This window comes from Cynocephalus volans, chromosome 2, assembly GCF_027409185.1.
Source record: "Cynocephalus volans isolate mCynVol1 chromosome 2, mCynVol1.pri, whole genome shotgun sequence".
NCBI classification, from domain to species: Eukaryota; Metazoa; Chordata; class Mammalia; order Dermoptera; family Cynocephalidae; genus Cynocephalus; species Cynocephalus volans.
In genome coordinates this window covers 88,955,671-88,980,147 of record NC_084461.1, presented here as the reverse complement: position 1 = coordinate 88,980,147, position 24,477 = coordinate 88,955,671, and the positions used below count along the sequence as shown (strand labels likewise).

At 34.5% G+C, this 24,477-nt stretch overlaps 1 protein-coding gene across 1 annotated transcript in view; it reads left to right on the top strand.

The window, feature by feature from the left end:
- The window catches only part of SLCO6A1 (solute carrier organic anion transporter family member 6A1), a 174,697-nt gene that overhangs the window by 14,822 nt on the left and 135,398 nt on the right, over window positions 1-24,477 (top strand). The window contains exons 3-6 of the mRNA XM_063087614.1: window positions 2,108-2,293; window positions 4,108-4,204; window positions 18,318-18,436; window positions 19,177-19,286. Coding sequence (XP_062943684.1) covers window positions 2,108-2,293; window positions 4,108-4,204; window positions 18,318-18,436; window positions 19,177-19,286 — 512 coding nt within the window. The remainder of the gene's footprint in view (window positions 1-2,107; window positions 2,294-4,107; window positions 4,205-18,317; window positions 18,437-19,176; window positions 19,287-24,477) is intronic.

Sequence of the window (24,477 nt, the reverse complement as noted above, 5' to 3'; positions counted from 1 at the left end):
CTGTATTCTGTGCTTCCTTGGGGACTTTGTTCCACTGTGATTTTCTCCCTCCTCTTTCTGCACATCCTCCTATCACTGGCACTTAAATGTGCTCAAGTTCTTCCCATCTTAGACAATAGAAACAATAATTGACATGTTTTGCAGTTCTCTTTTTAGAACTTTACATATCTTCCTAACTTTAATGGACAAATTTTTTGAAAAAATTGTCCATACTTCCTGATTTTATCTGCTATTCTTTCTTCAGCCCACTTTAATATGCCTTTCACCCTAAATGCTGCAACAAAACTATTTTCACCAAGTTATCACTGCAATTCATGCTATTTAATACAATGTGAAATCTTTTTATTATTATATTTCTTGAACTGTCACCAGTGTTTGGTAATACTGGTCACTCTATCTGTCTTGAAATTCTCTCATCTCTTGATTGTTACTTAGTGTGACCATATAACTTATAGTCCAAAAAAGAGACTGTTTTAGTATGAAAGAGAGCACTAAAAGATTAGTTTTGGTCTATTGGTCAAAAATATTTGCTTTCAGATATCAGTCAACAGGAAGCTAGGAAGCTTAGGACTGTGATCCCTAGGAGAAAGAAATCAAAAAAGTTGAATTTTCTGGGAAAATGGAAGAGTAAATAGACTAGGGATCTATTTTTTGATTATCAGGAGCATGCAGGAGCTCCTTGAATATATTAATCTTGAATTCAAAGTAGGATTTGCACGGTTGTGTATTTTTCTCCAGCCACATTCAGCTTTAAAAGCGTGTAGGTATAGAGTGGGGGAAAGAGTTAATTTGACTAGGGCTGCAGTTTTACCAGGGGCATGACCTGAAAGAGAGCAAGGAAATTAAAAGTGTTCTTATGATAATGAGAGTAGTAAGGACATGAAGGGAACATTAGGATAGTGAAAAGGAACAGAGTAAATGGATTATAGGTCCTGGTGAGTTTTAATGATTGTTGGAATTGGGTTACTAGAAGGAGTGAGCTGGAAAGACAGTGGTGCTTAGAGTAGATGCTTGAAGTTGCAATTAGGGAAGGTTTGTAGTTATTATTTTTGACATTTAAAATGAGTAGCTGAGGTGGGTAGAGTACAATGTGTGAGAGGAGGAGAGTTCAAGGAACTAAGAGGGTAGGTTGTTGGAAATATCACACTGAATCTGATCTTACCACAAGTTAATATGTATGCCTATATAAAATTGAACCATGAGCATTTGAATCACAATTCTAGAGACTTCCTCTCATTTGATATGGACTAACATATCATCCCATATGGATACTAAGCCAGTTGAAAATTTCCATTTGTGTACTATTTTGCAATCAGCACTTTAATAAGCTTTCCACCCTAATATTTTAAGGGCATTTGTTAAATTTCAACCAAAATGGTCACAATCAATATGATCTAATAGTATTGCCTGTACCTACCAATCTAATAACAAATGTAATTACACATTTATTTAGTACTGTTCTATAACCATGTGAATAAAAAAAGCATAAGAAATACCCATATACTGTGACCTAAAGAAATTTAAAATCTACTGGATGACCATATAATAACTAACTCTAATAGAAAGAAATTTGTGTTGTGTAATGCCTTGTGCTTATGAATCCGTGTTCTAGAAGTTAGTGATGTAAAGCTAATATAAAGAAGTGGACATAGAACTAAACTCAGAAGGTAATCTTTGATAATTCAGGTAATCCAGAACATTAGAAATAATTTTATCCTGGGGTCCAAAGTCAGGTCAACCAGCTGCCAAATTTAAGAAGAATTATATATGTATATGTGAGTGTGTAAATGTATATGTATACAGACATATCTATGCACACTTAAGTGTGTGTATACAATTGTGCATGCACATTTATATTTTGGTTTATACATGCATCTTTTCCAGTATTCACATAATTTTCTTTTATCACTGCATTTTTCTGAGAACATGATTATTGCTTATAGTACTACTATATTTAATGTAAATGAAATATTAGCTAAAAGAAAAAAGCATAATGATGGAAAGAGCTTATAAAAAGTAAAATATCTGATAAAGAATACTGCATGTTTGTTTTATGTTTAACTTCTGAATTCTATTTACAACAATGTAATTATCCTCTTTTCAAAAGGTATTTGCCAAGAATCAATGGCTTTCAAAACTTGCCAGAAAAGCACATTATCATTTCAATCAAAATATGTATCTTTCTTCATCCTTGGGCAGACTGTGCAGGGAATAGCAGGAATGCCTATTTATATCCTTGGGTTAACCTATATTGATGACAGCGTCACCACACACTCAGCTGGTACCTATTTAGGCGAGTTTTTTCCCTCCTCTAATACAATTGACCCATTTTGAATTTTCATTAAGTTTTTACATTTTGGTGTGCATATTTAAACTGATATAGAAGTGCTAATTATTAACCCTTATGATAATATGGTAATAAATGGTAACTGGTATGCTTAACATTAAAATCATATTGAGCCACCGAATTCTGAGAAGGTGCTTGAGATTAGACAAGTCATCTGAAGGTCACTAAAAATATATAGAGCAATAGAGAAAATACATTCTTTCTTAAGTAATAAAAACTATACGTATATATAGTCATATTAAGCTATGTAGGCTAATGTTCATTTCTCTAGCAAAAAAATGTAAAATTACTGCATTGAATTGCTTGAATAATTGCTTGTTTAAACTTTGGGGAAGCAGGTGGGAAGCTGCTGCCATCATGTCCATAAGGGAAATAGGACATTGTTTTATACCTCTTCAGTACTGCAGTCAGTGTGGTGCTGAAACAATTATCATTATACTAAGCTCTTTATATATATTAACTCATTCTTTTTTCGGCCTCTGATATTTTGAAGTTAATTGAAAACATAATGTTGTTCATCCTATGAAGGAGAGAAATGGTATGTTATTTAAATAAACACAGTGTAGTATCCCCTATTTACAATGTCTTCTGCTACTATATCCTACAGTAAGTAATCCTGGATATACCTCAGAATAATGTGTACTTTCTTATATTGCAGTAGATTCTGGTCCTGATAGAGCCTCTATTTGTTCAAGGTTATCTAATTACCATTTTTGGAAAAAAAAAAAAAGTTGTTTCTACATACTTATTGTGAAAGTTAATTAAAAGAAAATAGAATTTTGCACAAAAATAATTATTTTCCAGCAGAAGTAAAAAAAGTCATGCCAATAAACTAAAGTAGATAATATAATATTCATATTTATGTTTGCTTTTAGAAAAGAAATTGCATAATTTATTAGCACTGGTCAAAGGTGGCAGAAAATCTGCTGGTTTTACTTTTGGTTCTGCTTAATAAAAATTAAAACACATCTATACACTGCAGAGAAAAGCTTACTGTATTGCCATATGTTGCCACCCTGGCAGCTAAAGTGAAGGATGGAATAGTTATCATAATGTTAAAATATCATCTTACTATAGTACCACAAATTAAAGTGAAATAAGGTATATTAAGTTTATATTTATATTGAAGATAAACATTTATTTATATTACATAAATATATTGATTAAATAAGGTATAATGATTTATATAATTAAATTATCTGAGTTTCTCTAATACATGCATTGGTCAATATGCATGATGGTTAATTTTACGTGACAGCTTGACTAACTTATGGCACCCAGTTGTTTGGCCAAACACTAATCTAGATGTTTTAGTGATGCTATTTTTTTTTTAATGTGATTAACATTTACAATCAGTTGACGTTGAGTAAAGCAGATCACCTCCATAATGTAGCCAGGCCTCATCCGATCAGTTGAAGGTCCTAAGAGCCAAGACTGAGTTTTCCCAAAGAAGAAGCAATTCTGCTCAATACTGCAGCATCAGCTCTTACTTGAATTTCCAACCTGTTGGCCTGCCCTACAAATTTAGAACTTGTTTGGTCCCACAATTGTTTGAAACAGTTTCTCAAAATCCATCAGTGTGTGTGTATATATAATATTGATATTATACATATATAATATTGGTTCTCTTTCTCTGGAGAACTCTAATACAAAATGCTAGAAAAAGCTTTCAGAAGTAATTCATTTCAGTCAATTAATGTTTATCATCTTATGACAAAGCTGGCTTAAGAAGTTGCTTGATATTCAATATTCATTTGTAGGTCTTGCAGAAGCTTCAGGAGTGGTTGGATATGCTCTGGGTTATGTGATAGGGGCACCATTTCTTAAGGCCTCTGAGAATAGCACATCTGAGAAAAAGTAAGCCGTTTTCTTTCTTTCCTTTTTTTTTTTTTTGTTTACATAGTATAAAATATTTATTGAAAAGTACTATAGCTTATGAATAAATATGTATATTTAATCTGTAATAACCATATTTTTAGAAAAATGTATGCAAATGTGACTTATATGCACCTATATGTACACACAAATACATCTAAAATATACATCTTAAACATTTTTAAGCATACAGTACAGTAGTGTTAACTACTGCACATTGTTTTGCAACAGGTATCTAGAACTTTTTATCTTGACGAACCGAATCTCTATGTCCATTTAACATCTCTCTTTTTTCCCTTCTCCCCAGACCCTGGCAACCATCGTTCTACTTTCTGTTTCTGAGTGTTTGACTACTTGAGATTCATCATAAAATTGGAATCATTCAGTATTTGTCTTTCTGTGACTGGCTTACTTCACTTAGCATAATATCCTCAAGTCTCATGCGTATCGTAGCATATAGTAGGGTTTCCATCTTTCCTTAGGTAGATAATACTCCTTTTCACTTTGTTGCTTGTTCCCTTTACTGTACCAATGTATTAAGTTGAATGTAGTCCATTTATCTATTTTTGCTTTATTGCCTATGCTTTTGGTGTCGTATCCAAGAAATAATTGTCAAATCCAGTGTCATGAGGCATTCTCCCTATGTTTTTTTCCTCTAGGAGTTTTATAGTTTCAGGCCTTACAGTTAGATCTTTTTTCATCTTGCAGTTAATTTTTGTATATGGTGTAAGATAAGGCTCCAACTTTATTGTTTTGCATGTGGCCATCCAGTTTACCCAACACCATTTTTGAAGAGACTATTTTTTGCCCAATGTAGCCCTGTCACTCTTGTCTAAGATTATTTGACCATATACATGAGGGTTTATTTCTAAGCTTTTACATTAGTCCGTTTCCTGTGGCTTATAATAGCATACCTGAAGCTGGGTAAATTATAAAGAAAATTAAATTTATTTCTTATAGTTTTGGAGGCTGGGAAGTTTAACGTCCAGGGAACACATCTGGTGAGGGCCTTCTTTGTAGTGACTTTCTACAGCAATGCAGGGTATTAGATGGCAAGAATGGCCTGAGCAAGAGAGCTAACTTTCTTACTCACTCTCCTTATATAGAGGATCACACCTGTGACCCTAGTTTGTTGAGTGTTTTTTTTTTTTCTAATCATGAAAGGATGTTGAATTTTGTCAAATGCTTTTTCTGAATCCATTGTCATGATCGTGTAGTTTTTATTCTTCATTCTCCTAATTGATTGATTTTATATGTTGAACTATCCTGGCATTACAGGAATAACTTCCACTTGATCATAATGTATAATCTTTTAATATTTTGTTGATTTCAGCTTGCTAATATTTTGATTAGGATTTTTACATCAGTTTTTATCAAGGATATTAGTCTGTAGTTTTCTTCTAGTATCTTTGTCTGTGTTTGGTAGTAGGGTAATTCTGACCTGATAGAATGAATTTGGAAGTATTCTCTTTTCTTCAGTTTATTGGACTAGTTTGAGAAGGATTGTTATTTTTATTTTATTTTATTTTATCAATATACAATGTAATTGATTTTTGTATCCCTTTACCAATTCCTCTCTCCCCTTCCCTCTTTCCCCCTCCCACCTATCAACATCACATCTGTTTACTTGTCTTAACAAGTTCAAGGAATTGTAATTGTTGTGTCTTCTTCTCTGTACCCCCCATTTGTGTATTTATTTATTTATTTTTAGCTCCCACAAATAAGTGAGAACAGGTGGTATTTCTATTTTTGGGCCTGACTCATTTCACTTAATATAATTCTCTCTAAGTCCATCCATGTTGCTGCAAATGGTAGTATTTCATTCTTTTTTATAGCAGAGTAGAATTCCCTTGTGCAGACATACCACATTTTCCATATCCACTCATCTGATAATGCATATTTGGGCTGGTTCCAACTCTTGGCTATTGTAAATAGTGCTGCAATAAACATTGAAGCAAATGTACCCCTTTGACATAAGGATTTCCATTCCTCTGGGTATATTCCCAGCAGTGGAATAGCTGGGTCATATGATATATCTATCTGTAATTGTTTGACGAACCTCAAAACTATTGTCTATAAAGGCTGCACCATTTTGCATTTCCACCAACAATGAAGGAGAGTTCCTTTTTCTCCGCAACCTTGTCAGCATTTATCATTCTCAGTCTTTTGGATATTAGCCATCCTAACTGGAGTGAGATGGTATCTCAGTGTGGTTTTGATTTGCATTTTTCAAATGCTGAGTGATGTTGAGCAATTTTTCATGTGTCTGTTGGCCAGTCATATATTGAGGAATGCCTATTTAGCTGCTTTGCCAATTTTTTAATTGGGTTACTTGCTTTTTGCTGTAAAGTTGTTTGAGATCCTTGTATATTCTGGATATTAGTCCTTTGTCAAACGTATATTTTGCAAATATTTTCTCCCACTCTGTTGGTTGTCTTTTAAATCTGTTAATTATTTCTTTTGCTGTGCAGAAGCTTTTTGGTTTGATATAATCCCATTTGTTTATTTTTCCTTTGGTTGCCTGTGCTTTTGGAGTCATATTCATGAAGTCTGTACCCAATCCTACTTCTGTTCTACTTCCCAATCCTACTGGAGTGTTTCCCGTATGTTTTCTTTAAGAAGTTTTATTGTTTCTGGGTGTATATTTAATTATTAAATCCATTTTGAGCTGATTTTGGTATATGGTGAGAGGTATGAGTCTAGTTTCATTCTCCTGCATATGGACATCCAGCTATCCCAGCCCCATTTGCTGTAGAGGCAGTCTCTTCCCCAGTGTGTAAACTTGGTGCCTTTCTCAAAGATCAGATGGCTGTAGGTTTGTGGGTTGATTTCTGGATTCTCTATTCTATTCCATTGATCTGTGTGTCTGTTTTTATGCCAGTACCATGTTGTTTTGGTTATTATTGCTTTGTAGTATAATTTAAAGTCAGGTGGTGTTATGCCTCCAGCTTTATTTTTTATGCTCAGAATTGCTTTGGCTATTTGTTGTCTTTTGTTATTCCATATAAATGTTAGGATAGTTTTTTCCAATTCAGAGAAAAATGTCATTGGAATTTTGATGGGGATTGCATTGAATTTGTAGATCACTTTGGGTGGTATGGACATTTTCACTATGTTGATTCTTCCAATCCAAGAGCATGGGATATCTTTCCATCTTCTTGTGTCCTCTTTAATTTCTCTCAACAGTGGTTTGTCATTCTCATTGGAGAGATTTTTCACATCCTTGGTTAACTCTATACCGAAGTATTTTATTTTTTTTGGTGGCTATCGTAAATGGCTACCTTTCTTGATTTCTTTTTTCTGCTTATTCATTGTTGGAGTATAGAAATGCTACTGATTTTTGTGTGTTGATTTTGCATCCTGCAACTGTGCTGAAATCATTTATCAATGCTAACAGTTTTTTTGTGGAGGCTTTAGGGTGTTCAATATATAGGATCATGTCATCAGCAAACAGGGACAGTTTGACTTCATCTTTTCCAATCTGGATGCCCTTTATTTCCTTCTCTTCTTTTATTGCTCTGACTAGTATTTCCAACACTATGTTGAATAGGAGTGGTGAGAGTCAGCATCCTTGTCTAGTTCCTAATGGAAAAGCTTACAGCTTTTCTCCATTCAGGATTATATAGGCAGTGGGCTAATCATATATGGCTTTAATTATGTTGAGATACTTTCTGTCTATACCTAACTTGTAGAGAGACTTTATCATGAATGAATGTTGAATTTTCTCAAATGCTTTTTCAGTATCTATAGAGATGATCATATGGTCTTTGTTTTTGATTTTATTGATGTGGTGTATCACATTTATTGATTTGCATATGTTGAACCAACCTTGCATCCCTGGGATGAATCCCACTTGATCATGGTGTACAATTTTGTGTATGTGTTGCTGTATTATGTTAGCTAGTATTTTATTGAGGAATTTTGCATCGATATTCATCAAGGATATTGGCCTTTAGTATTCTGTTTTTGTTGTGTCTTTGTCTGATTTTGGTATCAGGGTGATGTTTGCTTCATAGTATGAGTTTGGGAGAATGGCCTCTGTTTCAATCTTTTGGAATAGTTTGCAAAGAATTGGTGTCAATTCCTCTTTGAATGTTTGGTAGAATTCTGCTGTGAACCTATCAGGTCCTGGGCTTTTCTTTGTTGGGAGCCTTCTGATAACAGCTTCAATCTCTTTTATTGTTATTGGTCTGCTCAGATTTTCTACATTGTCTTGGCTCAGTTTTGGTAATTTGTGTGTGTCCAGAAATTTATCCATTTCCTCCAGATTTTCAAATTTGTTGACATATAGTTGTTTATAGTAGTCTCTAATGATTTCTTGTATTTCTGAGATATCAGTTGTAATATCACCTTTTTTATTTCTAATTTTTGTTATTTGGATCTTCTCCTTTTTTTAGTTAGCCTTCCTAATTGTCTGTCAATTTTATTTATTTTTTCAAAAAAACCACTTTTTGATTCATTGATCTTTTGTATTATTTTCTGGGTTTCTATTTCATTAAGTTCTGTTCTGATCTTACTGATTTCTTTCCATCTTCTAACTTTGGGTTTGGATTGCTCTTGTTTTTCTCATTCTTTATGGTGGAGTATTAGGTTGCTTACTTTCCATCCTTCCAATCTTCTGAAGTAAGCATTTAATGTGATATATTTCCCCTTAGGACTGCTTTTGCAGTATCCAACAGGTTTTGGTATAATGTATCATTATTTTCAATACATTTTTTGATTTCCTGTTTGAGTCCTTCTTAGACCTATATGTCATTAAGAAGAATGCTGTTTAATTTCCATGTGTTTATATAGTTTCCAGAGTTTAATTTGTTATTGATTTCTATTTTTAATCCATTGTGATCTGAAAAAATACATGGGATAATTCTAATTTTTTTGAATTTGTTGAGACTTGATTTGTGACCTAATATGTGATCTATCCTGGAGAATGTTCCATGTGCTGATGAGAAGAATGAATATTCTGAGTTTGTTGGATGGAATGGTCTGTAGATATATGCCAAGTCCAATTGGTCTAAAGTGTTTTCTTCTGTTTCTTTTTTAAAGTGATCTTGTGTTTCTCTGCTCATTCTTTGCCTAGATGATCTGTCCAATACTGAGAGTGGGTGTTCAGGTCCCCTGCTATTATGGTATTAGTGTCTATCTCATTCTTTTGGTCTAATAGTGTTTGCTTTATAAATCTGGCTGCTCTGATGTTGGGTGCATATATATATGACTGTTATGTCTTCTTGATGGATAAATCCTTTTATCATTATATAGTGGCCCTCTTTATCTCTTTTTATGGTTTTTGATTTAAAGTGTATTTTATCGGATATAAGAATAGCTATTCTCGCTAGTTTTTCATTTCTATTTGCATGGTATATCTTTTTCCATCCTTTCACTCTTAGTCTATGTGTGTCTTTACAGGTGAGGTGAGTCTCTTGAAGGCAGCATATAGTTGGGTCCACCTTTTTAATCCAGTCAGTCAGTCTGTGTCTTTTGATTGGAATTTAATCCTTTTGCATGGAGTTGTTATTGAAAGGTTTTAATTTACTCCTAGCATTTTATTGATTTTTGTTTGGATGTGTTAAGTATCTTTTGTTCCTTTCTTTCTGGTTTACTCTTTGTCTTCTCTATTTGTTTCTTGTGGTGATAGATAAACTTTTTTTCTCTTTACTGTTAACATTTTTATTTTACTAGTGTGTTTTAGTTTTTCTTGAGTATTTATGGCAGTGGTGGTTGTCTTTCAGGTACCAAACCCAATATATCCTTTAGAATTTCTTGTAAGGCTGGTTATGTGGTGGTGAACTCCCATAGTATTTGTTTGAGAAATATGCTATTTGTCCTTCGTTTCAGAAGGATAGCTTTGCTGGTAAAGTATTCTTGGCTGGCAATCTCTGTCTTTTAGTATTTTGAATATATCATCTCATTCTTTTCTGGCTTTTAGGGTTTGTGATGAAAAGTCTCATGTTAGTCTGATTGGCGCTCCCTTATAAGTGACTTTACACTTTTCTCTTGCAGCTTTTAAGATTCTCTCTTTGTCTTTGAGTTTTGTCAATTTGACTATAACATGTCTTGGAGAGGACCTTTTTGGGTTGAATATGTTTGGGGATCCTTGAGCCTCCTGAATCTGAAGATCTGTGTCTTTCACTATATGTGGGAAGTTTTCTGCCATTATTTTGTTGAATATATTTTCAATGCCATTTCCTTTTTCCTCACCTTCTAGAATACCCATGATTCAGTTATTTGAGTGCCTAAGGTTGTCTGTTATCTCTTCCAGATTTTCTTCAATGTTTTTAATTCTCTTTTCTTTTTTTGTCTGCCCATATTATTTCATACAGCCCATCTTCAAGGTCAGAAATTCTCTTTTCTGCTTGTTCTAGCCTGCTGGTTAAACTCTCTGTTGTATTTTTTATTTTGTTGAATGAATTCTTCAGCTCTGCGAGCTCTGCTACATGCTTTTTCAGGGCATTGATTTCTTTGTATATTTCTTCTTTCAGGTCCTGTATACTTTTTCTCATTTCATTGTGTTGTCTAAATGAGTTTTCTTGTATCTCATTTAGTTTCCTTAGAATTGTTGCTTGAGGGCCGGCCCCGTGGTGCACTCGGGTGAGTCCAGCGCTTGGGAGCGCAGCGGCGTTCCCGCCGCGGGTTCGGATCCTATATAGGAATGGCCGGTGTGCTCACTGGCTGAGCGCGGTTCGGGCGACACCAAGCCAAGGGTTGTGATCCCCTTACTGGTCACAAAAGGACAAAAATTAAAAAAAATTAAAAAAAAGAATTGTTGCTTGAAATTCTTTGTTAGTCATTTTAAGGACTTCCTATTCTATAGGATCTAGAGCTTGAGAGTTATTATTACCCTTTGGTGGTGCTGTACTTTCTTGATTTTTTACATTTCTGGTATCTTTTCTTTGGTGTTTAGTCATCGTGGCAGGAGATTTTGTGGTCCACTCGTTCTACCCAAATGTCTGGCTAGGATCCTGCAGGGACTGCCAATTTGGCATGGCTGCCTTGGTGCCTGTGGGCAGGAGGCTTGGGCCTCTCTGGAATGTGGGGACTGGCCTGGGCCGGGAGTCCCACAGTGGCACGTACCTGCTCTTGCATGGATGCCTTGGGTCACATGGGCCTGGCACCTCTCAGGCCTCTCTGGGTGGTGCACACTGGCATAGGCTGGGAGTCCCCCAGCATTGCATACTGGCTCTGGTGCAGGTGTGAGAAGGATTATTATTAATTCTTACTTAAATGTTTGGTAGGTTTCTCCAGTGAATCCATCTAGTACTGAACCTTTCTTTTGGGGGAGGCTTCTGATTTCTGATTCAATCTCCTTACTAATTATAGCTTTGTTCAGATATTTTATTTCTTAATGATACAGTCTTGGTAGGTTGTATATTTCTAGAAATTTATCCATTTCTTCTAGGTTATTTAATTTGTTTACATAATTATTCATAGCAGTTTCTTATGATCCTTTTTATTTCTGTAGCATCAGTTGTAATGTCTCCTTTTATTTCTGAGTTTTGTTATTCATCTTTTTCTTTCTTAATTAGTCTAGCTAAAGATTTTTCAGTTTTGTTAGCCTTTAAAAATTCAGCTCCTTGTTTTGTTGATCTTCTTTGTTGTTATTCTATTCTCTATTTCACTTACAGTATTTCTTCTCTAATCTTTTAGTATTTCCTTCTTTCTGCTATATAAAAATATATTTTAAAAGCTGTGTTTTAATTATGTACTGGGAGGTAGTACCATCAGTGACTCCTTGCCTTTCTAGTTAATTAAAGAGCTATAAGAAAACAGAGAGATTCACCCTCCATTTCTGAAACTCGGGGTTATATAAATGTGGAACTAATAGAAACTGAGATACAGAAGTCAACTAGCTCGTGTTGTTTATTTCCAATTAGCCAACTAGTTCCATAGTTATTTATTGCTACCTATACTACCTGAAAGTTCTTCTGGTATCTCCTCTGTCACCTCACATCAATTCTTACCTGGCTTGTGTGAAGTTTTCATAGCTGCTAGACGAATATCATAAAGGGGAACAGATAAGGTATCAGGCAATAAGTTTGTGCTGAATATATTCTGTTTGCCTCTCCAAATTCATTTTCCATCTTCCTAAAATCTCTACCCCCCTCTGCTCAGGGAGGCTGACCTGTATTGACAGCCTCATTATACTCCTCTGCACTGTGGATTTCAGCTGGGTTTGGCCAGTGAGAGGCACCAACAGATGAGAAGGCAGGAGTAAATTAAGGCGAGGGCCTTTACCCTCTCAGCTTCTTCCTAAGGGTTGTACTCATATTGTCTGGATCCTTCTTCTAAAGGCCACAGCTCTCATCGAGCTGTTCTCTCCATCTATTAAGCACTGTACCAGTTGATATTCAGGTCTATGGTAATAGCTTGCTACTGTTGCTAGCCCCAGAATTTTGTACTATGCCTTGTTCATTTGCTTGAACTCTGCCCACACCATTAGAAAGTCCCTTATTACACTCTCATCAAATTATGTAGTGTGAGTATATTATCTGTTTCCTACCAGGATCCTCACTGATACTAGGAGTAGTATCTGGAGTAGCAATAGGATTCCAGAAGTAAGTTGCATATTTGTGTGCACAAATAATATTCTTCCTGGGGTTAAATTGGGCATTGTGACTAAAACTGTGTGGAATGTGATTAAGGTCAGGGGAGAGCAAGGTTTTGGGACATTAAGTGGCTGTAGCAGTAATCATTTCTATGATAAAAGTGATCATAAAGACTTCTGGGTCATATGGCTTCTTTTAACAGTACTAGAGACCATTTCTAAGGAAAAGGAAACATTTAAGGGTATGAATTTTTGAAAAGGCATGGCCACTACATTTTAGCTTCACTTAGTAGGGGCCCTGAAACACAGGAATTCCTTCTAGTGAGTAGAACTACAGGCTGGTTGTCCACTTAATATAGAAAGAAAGATGGCCTGAGGTATGAATCTATTCTAATTTATAGTTACCAGCTTGTTTCAGTAGTCAGAGACTTAGAACAAGATTGGAAAATAAGTGATAGGAGAACATGTCAATAAATATCTTGGAATGGTCACATGAAAGGGGTATTTACTTTGGAGGAGGGTCTCAAATCATTTGGACAACATGACCCATCCTATTAATGTCATTCAGCCTCTCTCTCTCTCTCTTCCTTTTTATTTAACCACCCCAGTTCTTCCTCAATGGGCCCATGTAAAAAAATGTCCATGGTAACAGGAATCGTGACTTTGCATAGATGTGACACCGTAGATTCCTTCTCACCAAGGACAATCTCTCATCAAGAATATTCACCAGTATTTTAATATTGCTGTTGCTGATTATCCATCTGGTCAACAGTGGAGGCAATCTTGAGTCCCTGATATGATGCATTCCTTGGGAGACAAGCTGGCCATCTGTTGTCAGGTTGATTACATTTGCCTTCTTTTAACATAAAGGGGACAATGATTTGTCTTTACAGAGAAAGACATAGGCAGGCATTTTTCTTCTCTTCCTACAGTGCTTCTGCTAGCACCGCCATTCACAGACTTACAAAAGCCTTAATCATCCCCGTGGTATCTCATATAATATTGCCTCCAACTAGGAAATATATTGTAGACAAAGTATGACAGTATAATAATTACAGAATGCACTGGTTTTACTCTGTACTTGATTATTCTGGAACAGCTGGCTTGATAGAATGGTGTAATGGCTTGGTGCCCTTAGCCGTTATGGTGATATCAATCTTTGAAGCTGGGTTACTGTCTGTAAGATCCATTATAGGATCTTATGTTGATCCAACCACCTATATATGATGCTATCTCCCCCATTGCCTGGATGTGTAGGTCTGGGAACCAAGGGGTGGGTGGGGTGGAAGGGGTTCTCACTTTTACATGAAATATTCCACTGGATGAATTTTTGCTTTCATTCCCTGCAGACTTGACCTTGATGGTTTTGGAGGTCCTTACTCCCAATGCAGTATGATTTAGATACATTAGGAAATATAATATTCTCAGTCATTTTGAGATCGTAATGATTCTGAATCAATGTGTAGTGAAAGGGAATCTCAATAGTAACCAGTGTGAATTATCTCAGTTACTGATAGAAAGCAAATGGGCTGCTGCTATATAACAGAGACAAGGATGACTTGTTTGAAATTCAAGGGATTTACTTGGTTCTCAGTATTCTGTTTGCCTAGTAGTTCTATCTATCTATCTATCTATCTATCTATCTATCTATCTATCTATCTATCTATCTATCTATCTATCTATCTATCATCTATTTATTATTTATTTCTTTATTATTTATTATTTATTTATTCATTTATTTTCTTAGCTTCCAGCTGGCTTGGGTCAGAGGGGCTGCTCATGGGGAAACAGGCCCCTTCTCTGGGCATCTACACCCTCTTGAGCAGCGCCATCAGAGTGTGCAGACCTCCTGGACTGCTCAGCCTTGAGGCATCGGGCAGAGTGTCGCTGGGGAAAGATTAGTAGTTCTCTTTAATGGATGACTTCCTCATCTCATTAAAGACAATACCAGTAAGGCTCAGATCTTACAGGAATCAAGGTTTCGGTCACCCCACCAGGTGAAGTATTCTTTCTAACCAAGGCACTAGCCGAACAGGTGGTGAAAGAAGGCAGATTTGATGGTAAAGTTAGACCTGTTACTAGCTAATGAGACAGGAACAATGAGAACAAGGTTTTATGTTAATTTTCTTCTACGTTTTCTTCTGTCAGATCGTATGATGAGCTCTGGTGATAGTAACTATCTTAGGTTGGGTTCCCACAGAAGCAGAACTTGGGACAAAGATATGAGTGTACACTATTTATTTGAGAGATGATTCCAGGAAGTATGATAGGATAGTGGGGAAGTGAGCAAGGGAAGGTAAGGATGAGAAGACAATAAAATGTTCATTATATTGAGCATTTTATTGCTTGGGGAAATTAGGGCTCATCCCCACCAGAGAACTCTGGGGGACAGTATAGATATAACTCAGAGTTATCCCAACAGCCGTTTAAAGAAGTTGGGATATATATCCAGGAAATCCTGGTATCATTGGTTGAGGGATGCTCTTGGGGTAAATATTAACTAGGGTATTTCGGCACTGCCCTCTGACCTCTCGGCCAACCATAGAGTCCTTGCCATTCAGAGCTATTCATTTGGTGTGTATGGGAATGATGAATGCCAAGCCAAGGTAATATAAATGGGAAACCAACAACTTCTTCTACAACAGTGTTTTAGATTTCAGTTGAGAATATAATGGAATTAATATAACCCCATGATTATATTAACTATTGTAACTAATGAGATATAGTATATCCTAAGAACATTTTTCATCCAAGAATTTTTTTTTTGCCCAGCAAGGAGCAATCATTCTTAGGCACCAAGGTGATGGATTATGTTGGATATCTTCTGTTGCTACAGTTTCACTCTCTACTTTTCTTCAACCTGCTCTGTACCTAAGGAGATTGACCCATATGGACAACATCAATGGGCAATAATAGATTCTGGTTCCTTTTAGGCTTGGCTTGGGTAGGGCACTGGAAAGAGATCTGAGGGCATGAGGAAAGCGAGATCTGGATATTGTTCTTACCTTTCCTTCCCTGCTGAGTCTCAATGGTTTGGCTGTATCTCTTTAATAAAGGCCATGTCTTCTCTTACATGGCCTTAGGTTTGCTTAACCTCTGTCTCCTCTTGTCTCTTCAGGCCTGGAGGTGGTATGGCTCTCTGCTGTTGCTAGACCCAGGGTTCCACCTCTTCCTACACAGATTTCTTTAAACTCTCCTCACATCACTTAAATAGTACTTTTTTAAAATTATATATTCTTAAATTACCCAGAGAGAGTGTGTTGTCAGGACCACGATTCATACAATATCTCTGCTAGCCATATGTATTTTCTTATGTTTGAATTTGATGCTTGTTTCCTTTCTTGTTTTTATATTGGCTCATTTCTTATAGATTTATGAAACTTCTTTATGTATTATGGATATTAATTGTCTGCTAGATACATGACAAATAATTTCTCCCAATCTGTCTTTAAACTTTGTGTATGGCATCTCTTATTATACAAACTTTAAAACTTTTCATATAGTAAAATATGTCAGTATATTTTTCCTTTCAGAAGATTTTAGTTTCCTGTCTTGCTTAAGAAGCTCTTAATACAAAATTATTAAAATATTTGACTATATTTTCTCCAGTATCTTTGTAAATGTGTTTTGTATATTTAGATACTCAATATCAGTTTATTTTTGCATGTAATATGAGCATAGGCCAAGCTTCTATTTTTACCTGAAAAGGATATCTTATTGTACTGATGACATTTATGGATCATTCTGTGTGATTTTTTTTTAACTGATATTAAACACCATCTTTATCATAAATTAAATTTCCCTATATCCATAGGTTTTATTCTTGTATCTTATCTCTCTAGTCTGTTTCTTCATATATTTTTCTATTCCCATGCCAAAACTACAATGTTTTAATTAATAAAGCTTTACTGTATGATTTGCTATTTGCTTGGATAAGTCTCCATTCATTATCATTCTTCATCAAATACCAGAAACTATTTTTACAAAATCACTCTACCAGATAAATTTTATAATCTCAGATTATAATAAAAGTATTTTTAGGTGAATTGTTTGAATTTATATATCAAGTTGGGAATAATTGTTGTCTTTTATGCAAGAATAAGCTATGTTACTCTATTTCTCTGCTCTCCTTTTATGTGCTTCAATAAAGTTTTATTATTTTCTTTATTGAACATATCCCATTAAGCTTATTCCTAGGAATTTCATACATTTTGTTAGTATTGTACATGGAATCTTTGTATATTCCATTTATGAATCAATTATTTCTAGTAGGAGGAACATATTTGGTTTCTAAATTTGTCTTTTATATATACAAATATATATATCAAATTTTATATATATCAAATTCTTTGCTTACATTTTATGGTTTGTTTAGTTGGTTTCTCTGGCTCTTGTAGGTACACAATTATATATACATATGTAATAATCATACTATATGTAATGTAACATACATAGTTAGAATATAGACGTGGGTTCAAAAGTGAAAAGAAGAAAACTTCTGAATATGAATATTAAATTATCAATGAGGCAACATGTAGCCTTAGTGTAATCTGGAGCTGACACTCCTGGGTGTAGCATATTCAGATATATATGACAAGTGGAGAATGGAAGTCAAGATTGTAACCCTATGTCATTGCAAGTTGGAATTTGTATTCCTGAGTAATGCTAGCAGTGAATAAAGAGTTTTCTCATCAGTGAGTAAGACTGGGAACATTCTCCACATTCTATTAATGACAAGGCCTATAATCAAGCTACCCACCAGGTTTTAGTTTATAATAGGGCTACTGGTGAGAAGTCAGCACCTCCAAAACTGTGGTTGCTATGGATGTGGGCATTTTCCCACAATGGCTGTTGGAGAAGGTCTTAAATATGTGTGGAGCTAAAGACAATGGCATTTGTGTAGTAACCAGTTCCCCCAATCTCCTTCTTAAATGATACAAAATAACTTCACAACTATGCAAATTTTCCACAAAATCATGGCCTCAGCAAAAGCAGACCAAGAAAAACTGCAGGGAAGGCAGAGGACAGAGAGGCTAGCACAGAGTCTTACAGGTGATTGGGAATGATCATTCCAAGGATAAATTCACACTAAAGTTGAGAGTTCAGAGAAAGGACTAGAAGAAAGGGCTTTCAATGTATCTGTGATTTAAAGGGTCAGATGCCATATAAAAGGTCAGCTGTGCAACTTGAAGGATGAGGCTTGCCATAAAGGTTTAGGTGCTTGATTTAAAGGGTCAGGAATGATTTCAAAGGAGAGGTAAGATTGAAAGGTAGTATTCCAAATACATAGCTTCTGGTGGAAAAAAAAGTTAAACAGGGACAAACAACCTTTGCTATCTGAGTGGTGCCAGGGAAAAGAAGGAAAAGGGAAAAATTTAGGATCCTGTAAGACAAAAGGGAAGCACATAATTAGAGAAGAGACAACCGCTCCCTTTGAACAACACAAACAATAGTGACAAATTAACAGATTTTTTTTTCTTCTCTCTCTCTCTGTGATGATAGCTCTGTTGTAATAAAATACCCAAAGCTGAAATTTTTCATTTTTCTCTATTAAAGCACTGAAGATGATGGTTATCCACAATGGCTGTCGACTTGGTGGATTTATTTTCTTATTACCACTCTTATTGCATGGTCTACATCAATACCATTGTCATGCTTTCCAACCAATATACCAGGTGACTATAAAAATATAATTCATTAAACTAAAGGATAGTAGTCCACTCCCTGCCCCCGGCCTCATTCTCAGAGCATGTCAGTACAACATTTCTCTGAGAATATGACTCTTGTACTTGTAGTGGTCTGTCATAGAGATACTCTATCATGTGCTAGTGTTATTTGAACAAATGAAGCAGTATTACAGCCAAATATTATTTTATTTATGTATCAGAATTCATTAATATGTATTTTTGCTTTTCATTATTTCATTTAAAAAATACTTTATATCTAGAATTTATAAGTTGTCTTTAAAAATTTATTAAATTTTTATTAAATTTATTTTTATTAAATTTTTACAATTTATATATATTTAAAAATCTTTTAATACATTTTTACTGTTTATTAAATTTTAAATAAATTTTATTAAATTTTAATAAATTTATTTTGCGAACACTGAAAAATAGTTACAGGAGCTACATTTCAAGTACTTAGTATTTAGTAGCCACAGGTAGCTAGCATCTACAGTATTGGACAGTGTAGATATGGAAAATTTTCATTATCACAGAATGTTCTTAAAGGACAGCACTGTTTTAGAAGAATGTGTCTTTTAATTAACTGGATTGACCTTAAGTTGTTCAAGAACATCTCACTTGCCATTCCAGGGCCAACTGGGCTTATTAGAGTGTGTATGTATGTTTCATGTATGTGTTTCAATTATTTGAATATGCCAGAAGATTCTTTTACTTGTTAACATATATAGGTACAGCAAGGATGAAAGCTGGGAAACGTAAACAGCCTCATTTGTTTGACAGCATGCTTAAAGATCAGAAATTCGGAAGTGGTATAAAGGATTTATTTGCTGCTATTCGGGTAAAGTAAAATACTTTATGTGAACAAGTCAAATAAGTTGATCTGTATACTTTTCTAATAGTGAACTTAAGAAAATAACTATAAAATGTTCAACTTAAATCTGGGTGGGACTTTTGAAGTCTTTTAATTAACCTATTCAATTTAGAGATATGGAAAGTAGGGCTTCCCTTACCTAAGTGTCTTTGCCAAGAACTTGGCTAATGTCAGAGAGTGGTACCAGGTATTTTCCTTCTATTTCTTTTAATTTTAACTTTATATTATTTTGTGTTTATTTTTTCCCCTGCAGAAATAAATAAGTCATTTAATGAGATAGCATACAGGTATGAATATTATCTTTTTATTATATTTAAATGACTCAGAAGAGAACTCTACAAGTTAACAAATATACCACAACATTGTACTTCATGGAAAATATCTCATTTCAATATCAAATGGAGAAGAACTCTGTTTCTTTAAGTGAGAAACAAGGCCTATAATATAGACATCATGGAGTAAAAAATGCCAATTTCTAAATAATGATTCCACTTTCAATTTATTTTCTCTTCTGTTATTTATAACTTCATTCTTTATTTGCATAAAGAATTGTATTTCTCACATATAAATTTTATCAAGTCATTTCCCAGATTACCTAGTAGATGAATTTCACACCCTTTTAATGGGACTTTCAAGACTCTTCAGAATAGCATCAACTGAATTTTCCTACCTCATTTCTTCAAAATCTTATTCCTATCTCCTCCACATTCCAGCCACTTTCTGGATGCTTTAGATACTTTTATAGTTCTATACCATTGTAGATGCTAATCTCTCTACTTGACATGTTCTGTCACTTCTCTGTTCCTAAAAAACTGTTTGCCAAACCTTACCCTATAATCCTAGGCAAAGTGAGTCTCTCCCTCCTTAATTTTTTGAGAGATCTTTGTTATAATATAATATAAGCATATATACACATATATACATATGTATATGTACATTTATGAATTGTGCTTTTTATTATATTAGTTTAATTCTTCATAAAATGAATGCACTGTATAAAATCAGAATTCTTTTACTTGTTTCTATTTATCAAGTGTTTATCTTTTTTTCAAATCATGAACCATTCTTATAATTGACTACATTTAATTCAGATTTTTATTTAATTTTTATTTTTATCTAAATTGTCCATGTACCTATTTTAGCAATACAGAAACTAATAGTTATAACCTCTTTCATATTGCTAAAAATTAAGGTACAATTGCTAAAAAAATTTTGGAAAATTTTAAGTTTTTTTGACTGCCAGGCAAGAAACAAAATCAGGCTAATTCTGTATTTCTCTCTTAGAATTAAATGCTTTGATTATTATTGTTAGACATAATAAAAAAGAATGTAATGTATAGTTAACAACTTTTGACTTCTGAGTGACACCTGTCTGGATACATAGCTAGAAGATATCTTAACCCTTTTAAAATTTTATTAGAAAGTGGGACTTCCAGAATGGCAGAGTGAGGACATTGGAAAATTCTCACCTCCAAAAAGTGGCAAAACTGGCAGAACAGTCAACAACCATTTAAAAACTTGGAAATTAACCAAAGGCATACAACAAATTGAAAGCATTTATTAAAAAAAGAATTGCACTTTGGTTAGAAAAGTGGGGTTTGTAGCATTTATATTATGACTACTCCCATTCTCCTCTCTTCCCTTCCTTACTCCCATGGCTTCATAGACATTAAGGCTAACAGTCTTCCTGCCCCAGGAGGTAGTTGATTTGATTTGGAGATGCAAGTAAAAGTTCAGGGACATTGTAGTCAACAATAATGATATTGGTGGCAAACAACTGGAAAAGACTAACATCATAGCTACCAAACGCAGCAATATTGGTTGGGACAAACAACATTACAGCCAAAAATATAAAAGATACATTTGTGCAATGATATTGGGCTTTGACAAGTCTGATATAGTCCTGGAGATCTGAAAGTGTTCACATGCTCAGGAGAGATCATAAATGGCCTCAGTTATCTACTGGTTCCTGGCTCACCATGAGTTCTTACACAAGCAGAAAGTGAAAGTCAAAGCAGGTTGTAAACTGCTTGAACTTTGAAAGTATGATCCAATCCACCTCCAGGTTTCCTCAACAAAGTGTGGGAGCCTTACTGGTTCTAGATATTTAAGGAAAACCCTTCCCAATCATGATGACCCAGGGTGACTCCTTGGAAGCCAGGCTTAAAAATGAAGAAAATAATGAAAAATAAGTAAGTATTGACTTCAGTGGCTGCACATTCCCAAAAAGATAGAATCTATTTTAATGGTCCTGAAAAGTAATAATCAAAAAACAGAGAACAGTAACAACTCCTGAGGGTGGAAGAATCAGAATCCAGAAAAGACACAATGTATTATTTAAAATGTTTCATTTTCAACAAAACATTATGAGAAATGCAAAGAAAGAAGAAAGTGTGGCCCATATACAAGAAAAAGAAGTCAGTACAAACTGTCTCTGAGGTGGTTCAGATGTTGGACTTAGCAGACAAAGAATACACATCAAATATTATAAGAATGTTCAAAGGAATAAAAGTTGTAAAAATAAATTATGACTGTAATGAATTAAAGACAATATCAACAAAGAGAAATTATGCATAAATAAGAACCAAATAGAAATTCCCGAGTTGAAAACGTAAGTAAATCATAGAGAGACTTAGCAAAAGATTTGATCCAACAGAAGAGAGAAACAGAAAATCAATCAAGATTATCTAGTTTGAGGAACAAAATGAAAAAAAAGTGAGGAAAAATGAACAGGCTTCAGAAACATGTAGGATAGTATCAAATGTACTAACATATGTATGATAGGAGTCTCAGAAGAAGAGAGAAAGAAACCCAGTAAAATATTTAAAGAAATAATTGTTTTAAACTTCCCAAATTTGATGAAAAACATTAATGTACACATCCAAGAAACTCAATGAACTCCAAGTAGGATAAACTCAAAGAGATCTGCACTTGGATGCATTATAATTGAACTGAAAACAGCAAGAGAAAAACTATTATATATTCCCAACTTACAATGATTCAACTTACAATTTTTCAACTTTACGATGGTGCAAAAGTGAGGCACATTCAATAGAAACCATACTTTGAATTTTTAAATAGGATCTTCTGCTGGGCTAGCAATATGCTGTGTGATACTGTTTTGTAATATTGGGCATTGGTGGCAAGCCACAGCTCCTAGTCAGCCACATGATCATGAGAGTAAACAAACAATTCTCTATTGTGTACTGTGTTTCTAGTGTTTTTCTAGATACTGTGTTTTGTGATTTTGCATCCCATCACATCTACATAACATGCATCTGTGTATAGTATTAAATGCATTATAATAAAGTAGGCTTTGTGTCAGGTGACTTTGCCCAACTGTAGGCTAATGTAAGTGTTCTGAGTGTGTTTACAGTAGGATAGGCTAAGATATGATGTTTGATAGGTTGGGTGTATTAAATGCATTTTTTACTTATTTTCAACTTATGATGTGTTTATCAAGATGTAACCCTATTGTTAAGGTGAGGAGAACTGTGTATACATAGGAACCTCAATAAAATTAACAACTGACTACTTATCAGAAACAATGGAGGCCATAAGGCAGTAGAATGATATATTCAAAGTACTGAAAGAAAAAAGAAACTGTCAAGCAAGCATTCTATATCTAGCAAAATAATCCTTTGAAAACAACCAGAAAAAGAAAAAGAAGGTAAAAATGATAAGCAAAGAATAAAAAATTTATTCCTCACAGACATACTTTTCAAAAAAATATTAAAGGAAGTTCTTCAGGAAAAAAAGAAATAAAAACAGACATTAACTAGAATACACACAAAGAAATAAAGGACACCAATAAAGGAAAATATTCTGGTGAATGTAAATGTACTTTTTTACTATTTTCTTCTTTTAACTGATTTAAATAATTGTGGGGGCGTGCCTGGGTTCCTCCCGCAGAAGGAGAAGGAGCCGACAGGATTACCCCCGGTGTTGGGACTGAGGGATCTTGGGAAAAAGTGAGCCTGCTGCCCGCCAACCCAGCCCCGTGAAAGAGACACTCAGATGCAGCAGGGGTTCTGTCAGGGCAGTTCCACTTTATTGCTGTTACTCTGCAATTTATATAAGCAAGCAAGTAGGGGCTTTCCATGAACTAACCAATCAAAGGATCACGCGGGCATGCATTTTGCACTAACATGTTGAGCATAGCGATCACGCAGGGTTCACAAGTGCAGAAATACTGGAGGATCAATAAAAACCTTTTGGAGCTATCTTGGGTTACGCCTCCCCTACTTCCTGTGGGCGCCATCTTCATCCTCCACCCATAGGCACCATGTGGCTCACAGATAATGTTTGCTCCTAAAAATGGGCCCTACAAATAATTATAATTGTATTTAATTTATGTAAAAACATTAGCATAAAGACTGTGGATGGAGGGGAAATTTATTGGATAATGTCTATATGCTATTGGAATTAAGTATTAATCTGAAGTTATTTTTTTAAAATTTCAAGTACATAGTATAATGCCCAGAACAACCATTAACAATAACTAAAAACTACAGTAAAATATAAAAAAATCAAAATATTACAATAGAAAATATCTTTTTTATCACAAATAAAGGCAGTAAAGGAGAAAACGAGAAACAAAAAAGACATGAGAAATATAAGAAACAGCCACATGGCAGACATGTCAATCAATAACTATGACAGACATAACATCAACAATTACATTAAATTTAAATGGATTAAACACTACAATCTAAAGGCAGAGATTATCAGATTGTATTAAAATGAAACAGGGTCCAATTATATACTGTATAGAAGGAACATGCTTTTGATTAAAAGACAAATAAGCTAAAAATAAAAGGTTGGAAAAGATATACCATGTAAACCGTAACAATAAGTGAGCTGGAGTGGCTTTACTAATATCAAGTTAAATAGACTTTAAAATAAAATATATTACTAGAGACAATGAGGAACATTTTATAATGTTGAAAGGTTCAATTCTTCAGGAAGAAATAACAATTACTACCTTATATGTACTTAGCAACAGAGCCCCAAAATACATAGGAAACAAAATAACCCTGACAGAATGTAAGGAAGAAATAGAGAATTCTGCAATAATACTCAGAGATCTCAGTACTATACATAGATATAACAGTCAGGGAGAAAATTACCAAGAATACAGAGGATTTGCACAACATTA